Source organism: Penicillium brevicompactum, assembly GCF_028827555.1.
Source record: "Penicillium brevicompactum strain IBT 35665 chromosome Unknown utg000006l_segment0_segment0, whole genome shotgun sequence".
Lineage (NCBI taxonomy): Eukaryota > Fungi > Ascomycota > Eurotiomycetes > Eurotiales > Aspergillaceae > Penicillium > Penicillium brevicompactum.
In genome coordinates this window covers 2,726,735-2,743,520 of record NW_026623209.1, presented here as the reverse complement: position 1 = coordinate 2,743,520, position 16,786 = coordinate 2,726,735, and the positions used below count along the sequence as shown (strand labels likewise).

Genomic DNA, 16,786 nt, shown 5'->3' with positions numbered 1-16,786 from the left:
CATTGCCACCTAATGCCACAACCATGCCCAGGTGTGGTCGTTTTTATATCAGTCTGTGCATCGTCGATGTCAGCTATGTATTCAAGAAAATAAGGTGTGCAAGTCTGTCAATATACTCACGTTTTTTAAAATGAATATACCAATTTCATTGATGGGTAGTGGAAGAATTGGCCCATTTTTTCTTTTTCTTTCTTTCTTTTCTTTTCTGTTTTTGCGAGTTCAGCCCAGAACAACCTTCAGTGGGTGACCCTAGACCTCCCCAAGAATATTGATTTCCCCTGTTAAGTCTGAAACAGGGTGGTCTGGGAATTCGGAAAACCATTGAATGGTCTCAACAAGCTCATTTGCGAGCAGCTCCGCTTTCGACTGTTCCAACGTGTCCCTAGTCGCGGTGATCATGATGTCGAGGCTAGTTCCGCGCTCCATCGATACGACGCCGACCTGACCTGGCTCGACGCTCGAGTTTGCCCAACTGGAGCTGGAAGAAGCACGGAGACCGGCCATCTCGAAGGAACCTGTAGCGTCGGCTCCCTGATGGTGGACGATGAAACCGAGCTTCGAGCTGCTCGGCCAGTCAGTGCACTTCCGCATGATGTCTTTGACTGAGAGATAGTCGTATGAGAGCGTTTCCAGCTGCTGGGCCTGGGTATGGCGTAGGAGATCTAGAATAGTCCAGTGGGGGTTGATCACGACGCGGAGAGGCACGAGGTTGACACAAGGCCCGAGAGCCTTGTCCACGTCCGGGATGGGACAGCCGCGTCCGTGAACGACCTGGCCGAAGATAACATCCGGTTGTAGGCCGCGGTCTGACAGATTCCATAACAATGCCGCTTTCACCAAGGTTGAGCATGTAATCTCCGCAATGAAAGAGGACCGTGTGATATCTCGTCTCACGTTGGTAATGTCTGTACCATTGTTCTGCTGAGACACGGGGGTCTGGGTGATGCGAAGAGGATTGATCGTGGCGGCAGTAGCGTTCTGAAGATACTTGCTCCAAAACGAGAATGCTTCGTCGTTTGTACGACTCAACCGATTGTAAACTATCTCACTGAACTGTACCGACTTTGGCAGAACTTTCCCCTCATAAGCCGCTGCGATGGCCTGCCACAGCAAATGCAACGAGCCACCATCATACTGGGCATGCGAGATGCGAAGGATGAAGATGCAACCTGGGCCGCTGCGGCTTGTAACAACGCTGAAGCTCATCGGCAACAAGGCCTGGGGTGTGGATGGCGATGTCTGCTTCTGAGATTCATGGGTAATATACGCTTCGGGGTCGTCACTTTCGACGATATCGAATACCGGCTCAACCTCCTGCAGGATGACTTGGAACATGCGGTCATCGAGACCCACAAAGACCGTTCGTAGAATACTGTAGTGCGACATGACTCTTCTGCATGCCATACGGAGTCGGTCAATGTCCACACCCGTCGGGAAAGCTTGGGCTGTGGACACTGGCGATGAGTGGGTAATATAGTATGCTTGGAACCCCACTGTCGGCAAAATATCGGCCACGTTATCTCCAAGGAATGAATCGCCTTTCTCTGCATAAGTGGAGAGAATGGTTGCTCGTTCAATCTCGGTGACCGCTGAGTATGGAGCGTACTCCTGGGAGAAATGCGTGTTTTCTTGATGCGCATCGACAATGGCAGCCCACTCCGCAATGGTCGGATGCCGGAGCACATCTTGTGAACTGATCTCCATGCCTCGTGCACGGGAGTTGGCCGCAATCTTCATTGCGAGAAGGGAGTCACCGCCAAGATGGAAAAAGCTCTCATCTGCACCGACTGTCTCGTGGGCTATGTCTAGCAGTCCAGTGAGGATATCGTGTAGAATGACTGCCGTCTCACTCTGTAAGGGCTGCTTATTTCTCTGTGCAGCAGAATATGCCCGCAATTCCATCGGTGGGATATTCTGGATTGCCTTGCTTAACTGGTGTCTGTCCGTCTTCCCCGATGCTGTTCGCGGCAGCTGGGCGATGGAGACGAAGAAATCCGGGACCATGTAACCAGGAAGAACCTCCCGAAGCTGTCGCAGAGTAGCGGCAGCGATGTTAGAAAACTCGTCGCTCGGAGCACGAAGGAGCCCCTGATTTGTGGTTATTTCGTCTTCTTGTCCATCCCAAATGCACGCCACCAGGCGTCGAGTGGTCTCGGTCGGTGAAGCAGTGGGTGAGCTCAGACATGGCTCTTCTGATATCATCACCTGCTCGATCAAGATTTCGTTGGCACCAGGGAAGAACTCCCGTACATGATGTTCTATATCCTCTAGCTCCACACGCTGTCCCCGTACTTTGATTTGTCGATCTTTCCGATCCTCGAATCGTAGAGAACCATCGGATATCTCGTACCGAACAAGATCACCGGTTTTATAAAGCCGCAGCTGCGTCAACTGTTGCTCCGAATACATGGCTGTCAACCATGTAGGTGGCTTTCGTTGCAGGAAGGCTTCGGTGGTCTTTTCTTGCTCATTCAAATACCCCAGGCCCACTGGCGATCCGACGAGGACGAGCTCTCCAATGGCGCCGACAGGAAGTAGCTTGTTGTGGTCATACTTATCAACAACCCAGGCATGAACCCCGAGAGGTCGCCCAATATTGCGACAGTCATCACCAGGAAGGAGGGCTGATGTTGCTGTATTCAATACTGCAGCTTCTGCTGACCCGTAGCTGCTGATGAGACGACAGACCTTGCCCCATTGATTGACGTGAGAGGCCGACAACGGCTCGCCCCCGAGAATCAAGGTCTGGACCCACGACGAAGCTCGTGCGGCGTCCAATCCGCTGGCCATGGATGGTGTTAGGAGTGCGTGCGACACCGAAATAGGACACACCCCAGTCAGCATCATCTCATTCTGCTGCAATTCGGAGAGCACGCAGACTGTGGCTCCAGCAATCAGAGTGGTGAGAATCTCCGCGACAGACGCATCAAATGCGTACGATGAGATCTGTAAGACTTGGGAAGAGCGATCCAGCGAGAATGCTTGGATTTGCCGCTCTGCCATGAAGGTATATGACGAGTGTGGTACCATTACTCCCTTAGGAGCGCCGGTACTGCCCGATGTGAATATTATATATGCTGCCTGGTCTGGGTCGGTGGGATGGCTGACATGGAGATCACCATGGTTGCTATCACAGTAGTCAAGGATCATATGGTCGCCGACCTCAATGACCTCATTGGAAAGGCGTTGGCTTAGTCCTGCTTGGGCCATAGATGACAGGATAAATGGTGCGTTGAGACGGTGACAAATTTCCTGAAGTCTGCTTATTGGTTGTGTAGTGTCAAGAAGGACGAACGTTCCGCCAGCCTTCATGACAGCCAGAATAGCGACCATAGTCCAGCAAGACTTTTCGAAGGCGAGAGGGGTAGGTTGGGCAACACCGATGCATCGTTTCCTGAGGTATCCAGCCAGTTTTGAGGCCAGCTTATCGAGCTCACTGTAAGTGAAGTCGCCGTCCCAGCTTGAGACTGCCTGGTGATTCGGTTGATGGATGGCGCGCCGTTGGATTATTTCATGTATACAGAAAGGCGAAGGGTCTGGCAGCGCGCCATTCCAGTAACGCAGACGTTGTTGATCATGTTCACTGAGAAGGTCCAAATCGCCGAGTGACGCATCTGGCCTTTGGAGAATTTTTGAAACCGCCAGATCAAAGTACTGGGCCAATTGAGCAGCCAGAGAGGATGATACACGTGATGTATGGTGCGTCAGAGCTGCTCGGATTTGACCGTCGTCTTCGAAAGCGACATACAGCGCAATATCGTGCTACCCGATGAATCAATAGTCAGAAAATCGAGAGGCCAAAGTAAGACTAGGGAAGAATGGTGGGCAATCATCATCAATAATACTTACAATGCCTGGATCTAGCACTTGCCGTTGCGTCAGCTGAAGTGAGGATGTCTCGAGCGGCGCGAAGACGTTCGTTGGCAGAGGATAGTGGACAACGACCCCAGTAGAGGCCAAAGCCTCTATGGGAACTCCAGCGGCACGCGCGATCCCCACCAATGGGAACGACTGGTAGGCCAGGATTTGGGAGTAATCCTGCTGCATGCGAAGGGAGACGTCGTTGAGCGTGAGGTCAGGTGCCATGTGCGCGCGACATATTGACATGTTTGAGAACTGACCGACGGCGTCGTCAATGTGAGGGACTGGGATCAGCCTTCCTGAGGTTGAAATTGCAAAGCACACGTCGTCGGAACCTGCGAAGGCTGAAAGCGCTAGTGCCCAGGAAAAATAAACGAGATTGGATGGGGTCCAGTCCCTGGAGCGACAGAATGACTGGATATCGCCCCCGCGGCAGCTCAGAGATACGTCCAAACGTTCCAGTAAGTCAGCTGAGGGCTCAGATGATCTTGGAGTCGCTCTTGGCCGAGGAAGATTTAACGGCTGCATGTCCTCCAAGTACGATTGCCAGTACTTGTGGGCTTCGTCATGTGGCTCCCTCTGGACAAATCTGATGTATTCCCGGTACGGATCTGGCTGGGGTCCCTTGGGTAAGGCCGCATCATAGGCATGACATAGATCGAGCTCCAATATGTCCAAGGACTTGCCATCCAAGATGACGTGATTGATGTCTAGCCGACAAAAGACGCTTCCAGTGGTGCTGGCGTAGACCGTTAGTTGGTGCGGTACGAACTGACCGTCCTTAGTCCAGACTATGTTTGCAGAGGACTCATTGAGGGCCATAGGCACATGAGAATGGTAGAAGGCTTCATTATCATCGCCCTTCTCCCCATAAACGATGACCACCGGGGTCTCGATGTCACGAAGCAGGACCTGCTCAAACTGACCATCATCGCCCAGGTCCGGCTGGAAGATGACTCGAAGGGCTGAATGTCGGGAGACAACCGCTTTCCACGCCCTTACCAGGCGCTCCACATCCACCGTCGAGCCCTGTGCGGTCACATGCCAGATAAAGTGGGCCGCGTATCGTCCTTCAAATTGCATTTGGTTCAGCAGGATACCTCGTTGGGCCGGAGTACACGGAATGACATCCTCCACATTGGGATCCCTTGAATCAATACGTGGCTCCTGTGACTTTGCGAACCGCTTGGCAACCTGCGCGATTGTCCTCCACTGGAATAGATCTCCCACTGAGTGGTGAATCCCAATCGCGCGTGCCTGAGACGTGGCTTGGAGGGCGGAAATGGAATCCCCGCCCAGACGGAAAAAGCTGTCCTCCACGCCAACCCGATCAGTAGAGATACCCAGTGCTCGCGCCCAGATCCGCTGTAGATCGCGTTCCGCTTCGGTGGCAGCAGCCCGCCTCTGCTCTGGCATCTTCGCCGCAAAAAGGGCATTCAATTCCTGATGCGAAACCGTTGCGACAGAGTCTCGTAATCGCCGCCGGTCTAGCTTGCCGCCAATTGTCTGGGGCAAATGTCTTAGTGGCACAAAGATAGTGGGTATCATGTACTCTGGAAGAACATCTCCGAGATGATTCTTCACAGTCACAACGTTCTCCCTGAAGTTCATCGGTATCACAACATCCAGCGAACTGATTGGCGTGGGAGGCGAAGGTCCCAGCAGGCCAGCATCGTCTTTGAGCGCGATGAATACAGCCAGACACGGAGTTTTTACTCCTGCAGGAGTGATGATCTGGGCCACAACGTCCTCTATATCCCCGGGGAAATTCTGCTGCACTTGGGCTTCCACCTCACCAAGCTCAAACCGCTGACCACGCAGTTTAACCTGGCAGTCCCGTCGTCCCACAAAGCAGAGAGATCCGTCTCTCTCGTACCGCACCAGATCGCCTGTACGGTAGACGCGGCTGCTGATATGTTGATCGTCCGTCAGCCCTAACTGATCCCACATCCAGGATGGGCAAGTAATAAATGAGGCATTAGTCTGCTCTGGATTATTCAAGTATCCACGGCCAACGAGTGGTCCCTGCAGAACAAGCTCACCGACCGCGCCGATAGGAACCAACCGACCGGGGTCTCTTGGGTCGGTTACCCACGTTGAACCTGCAATGGAGAATCCGATGTTGGCAGCCTCGCCGTTAATATCGAGAGACGGTTGCATCGTAAATACCACCGTGCACTCGGCGGGCCCATATGTATTCAGAAGGTGCACTTGGTCTACCCACTGCTGGATGTCACTTTTGCGGACGGGTTCTCCTATCAACATGATGCTGTGGACCGAGCTCATGTCCGCCGGCGTGATTGCGCGCAGCACAGATGGTGTCAGTATTGCATGGGATGGCTGCAAATGTGTGACCGCCTGAGCAAGGTGATCTTTCCGTTCCGATTCTGACAAGATGCAGATGCAGCCTCCGATAAACAGTGTCCCGAGAATTTCAAGAATACTGACATCGAAGGCATAAGATGCAAAATGGAGCATGCGTGAATGCACGTCAAGCCCTATTTTCTGAGCGTACGGAATCGCCATGGTCACAAACGATCCATTATCCACAACGGCAGCTTTGGGCTTTCCAGTAGAGCCGGAGGTAAACACAGCGTATAGAGCGTGGTGTGGGTTGCGGCGAGGGCTTTTGCAGTCCCCTGAGCCTCCGGGGCTAGCACCCTCCGTAACCACTACGGTGTTTGGTATTAGCGATCGCGCTGCATCTTGATGGCTAATTGAGGTGACAATTATGGAAGCTTGGAGTTCCTCGCAAACGGTGCGCAGTCGCCCTTGAGGATGGGAGCTATCGAGCAGGACAAAGGCCGCGCCAGCCTTGAGGACTGCTAAAGCCGCGACGGCAGTCCACCGTGACCGATCGAGGTAGATGGGAACAAACATCTCAGGCCCGACTCCCCGAGAGCCCAGAATGCTCGCGAGAGTACTAGATCGGAAATCGAGGTCCCTATAGGAGAAGTTTCCATCCCAGGCACAGACAGCAGGAGCCAATGGCCGGGTAGCGCAATGCCCTTGAATGACTTCGATCACCGTTAGAGACTTTTTCTTAGGGATTTGACTATTCCACTTCTTCAACTCATGGAGATCATGCGAGTTTACTGTCAAAATGTCTCTCACCAAACGCTGGGGCTCTTGATGGACGCGCTGTAGGATGTGATTAAATTGATCCAACATCCGCTGAGTTTGCCATTCCGATAGAACTGCTTCATCAAATGCAGCCTCCACGGTGACTTCATCAGTTCCCAAGGTGATGGTCAACTCCAAAGCGTACGTATTGGACTCAACATCATTGGATGAGGTTTCGATGGGCTTCATAATGCCCGACGGCTCACCTTTGGCTTCACTCCGCTTTTCAATGAGGAGCGTCTGGAATGAACATGCTCGTAACGCCCCCGGGCCTAGCGTAGCTATCTGTGACAATCCGACTTGCTCGTATGGGCCGAGCTTTACCATCCGTTTTTGTAGATCCACAAGTCCCTTTGACACTGTCGCATTGCCATCGATCGAAACGGACAGAGGTATCGTGGCAATCGTGGGCCCAGCCATTGTCTCGATGCCTCGTACTGGCACCGAACGACCAGGAGAGAGGACACCAAAGATAACATTGTCACTGCTCTGATATTGAGATTGGACTAGAGCCCAGGCTAGTCGAATTGCCGTGGTTCGACTAACCAGGTCATTCATCAGTGGCCCAGTCCAAATGATGCGCTGGATATTTTTCGAAGCCTGCGGTCGATATGATGGGAAGGGAATAGAGGGGAATGGGTCGGCAAAGAAGTGTTCAAGTTCAGCGCCCCAGTACTGCAGGGAATCTTCCTTTTGGTTCATGGTATACTGGATAAATTTCTGGAAGGGAACACAGCGCAACATCGGCGACTCGGGGTTATCGTACGCCAACTGTGTCCATTGGAGGAGGAGAGGCAACGACCAAGCGTCGTACACCGCATGGTGTGCGGTCATTATCAGTTCAATGTGACTTTGCACTTTATCCACCTCGAACCGGATAAGGGGCTTGCCGAATGGCATATCCCAGAGCAGCTTTTGATCTCTCTGGTCACCTCCGCTTACCTCCCAACTCAGTTTGCAGTCACGGAGAATCACCTGGAGACATCCTAAGTCCGTTTGTATAAGACGAGTGCGAATCATGCCGATTCGAGCAGATACGCGTTCCCATGCGGTCTTCAGTCTCTGCAGATTTACATTTGAAGCCAGCTTGAATCGGTGATGTGCAATATAGGAGCCCGGCCGCTCTGAGGCTAACGCAACCAGACGAGTTTGCAATGCAGTACAAGGAAAGATGTCCTCAATCTGCTCCATGGGCACACCACATTGGCTCATCGCATCCGTTTGAGCGCTAGCTCGCTGGCCCGGAGGAAGCAGCGACAGCGGAGGCACGGCTTCTTCTTCTTGACTTGACCCTTGTTCATCTGTTGCTGGTGGCTCTATCTGTTGGGGAGAGGAATGAAGTCGCGCGAGATCTCTCAATCTTGGATGTAGGAAAACGTCAGGGACAGAAATCTTGAGGCCCTGAGCGTCAGCCACGGACACCAATTTCATGACCAGAATCGAGTCTCCGCCCAGGCGGAAGAAAGTGTCATTAGGCCCAATAGTATCCAATTCACGATGGAGGACTTGAGCCCACAGCCGCTGCAGCCTCTGCTCATCTTTCGTGAGCTCTCTTTGCCGTGTCGTCTTTGAACTACCCTCGGACTGGTTGATGCGCATCTCCAGTCTGCGCGACGCTTCATCACGCAGCCGGCGTCGATCGATCTTCCCGCTGAGCAATCGGGGGACGTGAGAGATGGACAGAAATGCATACGGGATGAGAAAACTGGGGACCCGGTCTTGAAGCTGGAGTTCGGCCTCCTCTGCGGCCGCCTCGAACGAACGATCGTTCACGTTTTCGACGAGAGATATGACTGAGGCAACGAGATAAGCGTTGGTAGAACTCAGAGGGGTGACCAGATCCGCGAAGACCTGCGGAGTTTGTTCGGGCCAGCACTGTCGGATCTGATGTTCGATTTCACCCAGTTCAATGCGCTGACCGTGCAACTTGACCTGTCTGTCCTTCCGTCCAAGGTAATGGATAGATCCGTCCGCCAAGACTTGCGCCATGTCGCCCGTTCTATAAAGTCTACCATGTTGAGTCCCACGCATTTGACACAGCCATGGGGGATAAGGGAGGAAATTGTCTGCCATGTGCTCTGGTCGATTCACATACCCTCGGCCGACAATGGGTCCCTCGATGAGAAGTTCCCCCACTGCTCCGATGGGCACGGGAATTTCCAGTGCCTGGGGATCAACCACCCAGGCGAGGCCTCCGACCGGGAATCCGATATTCGCTGGATCCTTGGAAAGGCAATGGGGAGAGGATTGAGCTGTGGCGATGACAGAGCACTCAGAGGGACCATACGCATTCATCAAATGGACATGGGGTGACCACCGACGCACATCACTTTCACTCATGCCCTCTCCACCAAGAACGAGGGTTTCCAGAGTGGGGACCTGCGTGGGATCGAGGATCCGGGCTACGGATGGCGTGAGTAATGCCCAAGTCACTCGCAAATCTTGAATTACTTCAGACAGCCTGCGGTTTCTCTCGCTTTCACTGGCAATGCAAACACATCCACCGACGAGAAGTGTTGTAAGGATCTCCACGATACTAGCATCAAATGCATATGAGGCGAATTGAAGTACCCGAGAGCCTTCATGGAGTCGAAGAACTTTGGAATGAGCCTCTGCTGCGGAGTGGAATGACTGATGTTCAATGACGGTTGACTTGGGCTTCCCAGTAGATCCAGAGGTAAACACTGCATAGGCTGCAGACCTTGGGGACGTGGGCGGTAGATCCACTAACTCAACACCTGCAGCCCATCTTGAGCTTTGGATCTCTATATCAAGAACGTTCGGAAAGATGCTGGCTGCCAACCCCACATGATTGGAGGAGGCGAGAATAGCAGGACATGAGAAGTCCTGCTGAAGCATTCCCTGTAACCGTTCTGCCGGATATGACGGGTCCAGCAGGATGAATGCGCCACCGGCCTTCAGGACTGCCAGGATGGCCACAACGACCCATCGGGACTTCTCACAACACACGGGCACGAAGACCTCGGGACCAACACCATTTTGCACGAGATGCTGGGCTAGAAGCGATGAGCTCTGGTCAAGCTCCTCGCAATTCATGTTACCATTCGTGTCGTTGACTGCAGAATCTGTGGGATGAGCCTGGCCATATTGCTGGATTTCTGTGTGGATGCAGTTTTGGATAGCCTGCGGCATCGTGTGGTTCAGTTCAAATAACTGGCTCTGGCTCTTTGGACCCAGCGGATTTATGTGCCTCAGCCGGGAATTCGAAGGATCAATGAGCTGCGACAAGACATGGAATAAGGTGTCGGACACCAACTCTGCCTGTGCATCGGTAACAATGTGAGACCAGTATGTAAGATCCCCACAGATATTCTCATTTCCGAGTGTTATGTTGACTGTTAGATCGTACTGTATAGTGTGAGTAGATTCTCCCGTCATTCAGAATGCAGACAGATACGTACCTCAGTCGAATCAATCCCCAGCGGTCCTTCCAGTGTAATATCCGACGGATAATCATTGGGCATCACATCCACAGCCTCCCTCTGCAGGGACATGGCGGTATTAAATAGCGGCTGGCCTGCGAGATTTAGGGAATGCGTGACTTCCGCTATAGAGCAATGCTGGTGTTCGAGGTTGCGAGCGTGTGCGTCTTGGTTTTCTGATAGTGTGGCCAGCACCGATGCATCCCCAGTCAAACATAATCGACAGATAAGCAGGTTAATCAATGGCCCAGACAACTCGTCTACGTTGGGCACGGGGATATCGCGGCAAGAATTCAAGTACCCAAAGCACACTGACTCCGACCCGGTGTATACGCGGAGAACAACGCCCCATGCAACCTGTAAAAGGCTGGAGATAGTGATACCATGGTTTTGGCAAAAGTGGTGTAGGTGCTTAGCAATATTGAAGCTAAAGGGCACCAAATTCAACGTGGATGGCTCCGTTCCTCGGCTCTTGGTCGCCAGTGAGGGGAAAATACATGGGTCGACATTATCCAAATGCTGCTTCCAGTGTATTTCCGAGGGTGCTTGAGAATAGTCTTGCAGATATCGGAGGTATGTGCTGTATGCACATGCTGGTCCATCCTCTAGCTGCCCATGATACGCACGGTGGAAGTCGGACAGGAATATTTGCCAGGTCACACCGTCGACCAGCATGTGGTGAATGCTCAGTTCAAAGAAGACATCGCCGTCAGGTTGCGTAGTCAGGCTTAGTTGATGAGGTGGTTGAGTTTCCTTGTTTAAATGCTTTTCCTTCAAGCCGGACTTATCGGATGAAGGGGACGGAATGCCCCCGTCTGTGAATTGTATCTCGCATTGTGAAGCAACCTCAATGTTTGCGCGTGTCGACTTGCAAACGACCTGCAGGTTGCGATCTCCCGTGCTTTCAATGAAGACGGTGCGCAGGATGGGGTGACGATCAACAACTCGTTGCCAAGCCCCTTTGAGCCTCGAAATGTCAATGGGTTGAGAGTTGCTGGAGGAACGGCGCACAATCCACCTCATACTGGGCCAATACATTTTCGGGTTTTTTGCGTGGCTCAGCCACATGCCGAGCTGGGTGTGGGAGCAAGGATATATATCTTGGATATCGGTTACAGACAGGCCAAACTGATGGGAGATCTGGTGTAATAAAACCTGGAGTTGGTCATCGGTCGTCTGCCGTAGCAACGGGAAATCGGAGACTGTAAGTCGCTGTCCCTGCTGCAGCAACTCAGGCACTTCTTGCAAAATTTGCTGACACGATTGGACCCATTTACGGAGTCGATCCTGGTTCTTGAGGTGTTTGTTATAAACAAACGCAATGTTCAGGCATCCGTTCGTGACTGTCGCAGTTACGTTAATGAGGGCAAAACGCGACAGGTCCTCAGGCATCGGAGTCAGTTCCTGGTCGGGGACGGCCTGCAACTGGAGAAGCGCATCAGGTCGTTCGAGTTGTTGAAATAGGCCAGTGTAGTTAAATAGTATCTCCATTGGCGAATGAGCTGCGCAGTAATTCATGCCTTCGGGGTGGAGATACCGCGAGGCAAAATAAGCCCATCCATTGCGCGGGATAGCTCGGCGGCCATGCTTGGTAAGCTGGAGAAGCTCTGTGAAGGCTTGCTCTTTCCTTGCTCTTACAAAGATGGGTGTTATCGTGGTAAACCAACCGACTGTCCGAGAGACGTCAATTGTTGGATCCCATGGCTCCCGCCCGTGACCTTCACTGAAAATGGTGGGCGCAGGTCTGTTGTCGAATGCCTGAACAAACGCATACAGGACGGCAGTTTGAATGATCTCCACGGGGCGAGTATGGAAAGCGTCATTGGCAGCCCCAAGGATCGACTGTGTTACTTCTTGAGAAACTTTGATGGATTTCTCCACCGTGTTTGCCCATGTGTTGTTGGCCAGTTTGGCCGGTGGCCCCCAGTAGTGAAGAGGGGCAGCAGGGATATCCACCGAGAGGGCGGTTTGAGGTTCAAGAGAGTCCTCTGCGTATGATTGTTGCAAGCGACACCAGTGTTGGAATGACACAGAGGCAGGCTGTAAAGGATGGCCCGTGGTGAGAATATCTTCAAGGTCCTGGAGCAAAACACGCCAGGACACCAGATCGATCACCAGGTGATGTGCCATCAGCCCCAGAAACTGCTCCCGCGTCTCTGTTTCGATGAGATCTACGACAAACATGGGCCCGCTTTCAATGTTCAGCCTGCTTTGGCTGTCACTGAATATATTCTGTAGCGTTGCATGTTCATCGATAGAGGAAAGCCAATGCTTACGATACTGGAAGCTATTGGCGGCCTCATTTCCTACGATTTGCTTCCAGTCACCGTCATCACTTTGTGCAAAACGAGCTCTGATCATTGCATGCCGAGCTGCCAGCGCCTGAATGGCTTTCTGAATCTTGGAAGCAGAGGTCGGCTTTGTGACACGGAGCAGGAATTCCTGCGTGAATCTGTTGTGCCCATTTGGGACATGCTCGAAGAAAAGATGCTGAATAGGGGATAGGCCAAACCAGCTGTCCGTCGCGTCTTCCTCCGAGCTCTTGCTTTTGGATTGAGGGCTGTTGGATTCCTGAATCCTCTGGGCCAGATTGCTGATGCTGGGGAAGCGAAAGATGTCAGACACCATCACGTCAAGGCCAACAGCCTGGCAGCTGGCAGCCACCTGCATGGCACTGACAGAGTCACCCCCAAGACGGAAAAAGCTTTCATTAACCCCAATCTGGTCGATCGGTCGGTTGAGCGTCTGTGACCAAATCTGCTGCAACTGCGCTTCGCGCGCTCCTGAAGGTGACTGCGGCTTGGCCTGTGCAAGTCGATACTCCTGCATGCTCTCCCAAGACAACAACACGGCCTCTTCCAGGAGGTAGCGTCGGTTGGTCTTCCCAGAGGGGGTCATAGGAACGTGGGATAGTGGGAAAAAGACCGATGGCACCATAAAAGATGGCAAAGAATCCGATAAATGAGACTCGGCCAAGGCACATGCGGTGCGAAATTCGGCACTCGGTGGCAAGAACAAGCCTTCCTCCTGCCTGGCCTCTTCGGAGGGTGAGGATGAAGGGGGACAGATAAACGCAACAAGAAGCGCCTCCGGGCGACCATCGTCAATGGTTGACCGCATCATCTCCACGACAATCTGTTCTGCCAGGGGGAATGCGGTACAGAGGTGGTGCTCTATATCTGCCAGCTCTAACCGTTGCCCGTGCAACTTCACTTGGGTATCCCTGCGCCCAAGGTATCGGAAGCTGCCATCTCCGATTTGCTGCACCAGGTCTCCGGTTTTATATAACTGGCGGGATGCCTCAGCCCCAAATTGTCGCCGCCAAGGAGGTGCATCAATGAAAACCTTAGCTGTTTGGTTGGAATTGGAAAGGTATCCGTCCCCAACAACTAACCCTTCAATCACCAGCTCCCCGGGGCATCCTAGAGGCATCAGACGACTATGGTCGTCGTGATTAACGACCCAGCCCACGCCTCCCGTGGGAAACCCGATATTAGCTGGGTCCTTTGAGCGAAGATTTGGCTGGACACTAAAGACAGCTGAACATTCAGCAGGACCGTATGCGTTGCGGACCTGAACGTGTGACTCCCAACGGACCACATCATTCGCCGATACAGCCTCTCCAACAAACACCAGGACCTTGAGAGTGGATAAGTGGCTTGGAGATAGGATTCGGGTTACGGTCGGTGTCAGACAGGCCACGTTCACAGCGTATTGGTTCATCGACTCCGCAAGTCGGCTATGACAGTCCCCAGCGGAAGGAATGCACACGCAACCTCCCATAATTAGGGTGGACAGATGCTCAATGATGCATGAATCAAAGGCTGGCGATGCGAATTGCAAGACACGTGACTGAGGCGTGAAGCTGTATGGCTCTCCGTGAGCCAGGGCGCTGGATGCATAGCCAGCGTGATTAACAACCACACACTTGGGATTCCCGGTAGACCCAGACGTGAATGTGGCGTATATGGGATCGAAGGGGCAAACTGTTCGTATGGGGACAGGCTCATTGGTGTTTTGTTCCAAACTGAGGTCATCGACGCTCAGACTTGTTGCCACTCCTAGCTGGGATGCCACGGAGGCATCAGCTTTCAAAGTCACGATTATAGTGGCCCTGAGTGTTTCACACATGCGTTTCAAGCGAGAGACTGGATAGGACGGATCTAGTAGTACAAACGCTGCACCGATCCTCATCACTGCGAGCATGGCCACTGCCGTCCACTTCGACTTTCCTAGACACAAAGGCACAAACGTGCCACGGCCTACAGAGTGACGCAACAGATGAGCAGTTAGTGCAGATGATAATTTGTCAAAGCTCTGATATGTAATATCACCATCCCAGCTGCTGATCGCGGGTGCTTGAGGCTGTCGATCGGTCCGTTGGCAGATGAGCTCATGCACACACGGCGGAGTAGTTTGGGTGGTATCAGACACATTCCAGTGGGCGAGCTCCTCTCGATCCTCCGGGCTAACGGGGTCTACCTCAGCGAGAGGCAGGTCAGATTCGTCATCGATTTGTACGTAGATGTGGGCCAGCTGAGAGAGAATCCGCTTAGTTTGGCCGACATCTATCACCCCCGGATCGAAGGATGCATCAATCAAGATGGCCCGGCTAGATGGCCGGCATCGAAGAACCAAGGCGTACAGGTCGTTGTTCCTCTGCACAGATTGGTGTTTCGAAAACAAAGGGGGTATCTCATGGCCATCACGTGGTTCCACGGACAACAACGTTTGAAACTGACAAGCGGCCTCAGGGCCAGGACCCAGATGAAGCAGATTCTGTAACCCAACCTGTTCGAACTCCATCATGGCCGCCCATTGCCCCTGAACAGCAGCGAGAGCCTCGGCCACAGTACGCCTCTGACATAATCGGATGCGCATTGGGACAGTGGCCACGGCGGGCCCGCTCAGCCCCTGGATTCCGGGCACTGACACCCCGCGACCAGCGTTGACGATCCCAAACAGCGTATCGTCAGAGCTTGTATACAGAGACTGCAACACTGCCCATGCTAGGCGTAGTTTAGTGTTGATCGTAAACCTAGCGCGGAAGGTCGGTTGGATGTCGAATGTTTTCTCCACTCTGTGCGTTGGCCGCGGAATATACCCGGCCGTGGGGAGACGGGGAAATGATGCTACAGATTCCTTGTGCGCATCCCGGAACTCATCTCTCCAGAAAGCATCGGCGCGTGAACGCGTAGACTGCACATATTCAACCAATGGTCTAAATGGACGGTAGACCAACTCTCGGCTTCTATAGGCTTCGTCCACTTGCCGCAGCAACAGTGCGATGGACCAGTCATCGCAGATGGAATGATGGATTACCATGCTCAAGGTATGACTCGTAAGATGATGGACAAAGTAGACCAGCGACGCGCCCGCTTTCCAGGCCACACTACTCGTAGTGTTGGGGAGGTCGTCGTCGGCCTGCTCCTGCCACGGAATCGTCACATTCACCACTGCCTGCATCACGCCGAGATGGCGGGTAGGGACAATTCGCGTTCGCAAAATCGGGTTCGCTAGGGCAGTCTGATACCAAGCCTCCTTCAATCGCTTGGTATCGATCCCTGATGCAAGTTGAAACTCGTATTCCACAGTGTACGCGGTCGGGTCTTTCGCGGTGGTTGCCATCATCCCTTCCTGGAGTGGCGTGCATGGATATACGTCCTCCAGATCCTCCAACGCACAGTGACACTGGGCGGCCACCTCTAGGAGAAGTTCATCCTCGTCGGGAGGAGTTGGTGGTGCAGCGACTGAGATGTACGTTTCCCCGTCCATGCTAGATGTGGCTTTGGTATGATTTTCATTTGTAGAAATTTTGGCTCTGAACTCAACACCCGCCATTTCCTGGTCAGGGCATTGAACTGTGCTTCCGGTTCCCATGGTGTATTATCTCGTGCTCATACAATTATTTGAGCACAATTCGCGAGCTTAACAAAGCTGTAGTTGAGATGTCGACTCTGAAGACCCGGCAAATCTTTCTTCTTTTTTTCTTCTTCTTTTGCTTCAATCAATAGAGAATTCGTCGAGAAATATAGCATGAATGTCAATAGAGCAGAAGATGCTTCAGGGTAGGAGAATAAGAGCTATCACCAAAATAAATCACTCCAGATTCGCACTGCTCCAATTAAGGCTAAGGTGACATCTCAACCCTGTCCAGTACAAATATTTTGATTCCATTGTGTCCAACCCCACTTTCTGCAAATAAAACCGTGACTGGGACACTCACGAGGGAAATCAATGACGCCGCCGAGACCTGTCAGTCACTGTTTTCCCTCTCTTTGCCTGGATTGTCGTTGCCCAGAACGCAATAGTCTGTTAATTCAGACTATATGGTTTCAACTGTAGGAGTAGTAGAGCCG

The 16,786-nt window shown here is 52.7% G+C and overlaps 1 protein-coding gene across 1 annotated transcript; it reads right to left on the bottom strand.

Annotated features, from left to right (window-relative positions):
• Nucleotides 1–249: 249 nt before the first annotated feature.
• On the bottom strand, nucleotides 250–16,307 carry N7506_009232 (uncharacterized protein; the record flags this gene model as incomplete). The annotated part of the gene is made up of 3 exons (XM_056958525.1): nucleotides 250–3,762; nucleotides 3,850–10,353; nucleotides 10,407–16,307. The coding sequence occupies 3 exons, from the start codon at nucleotides 16,305–16,307 to the stop codon at nucleotides 250–252; spliced, it is 15,918 nt and encodes a 5,305-aa protein (XP_056807915.1).
• Between the last annotated feature and the right edge of the window lie 479 nt (nucleotides 16,308–16,786).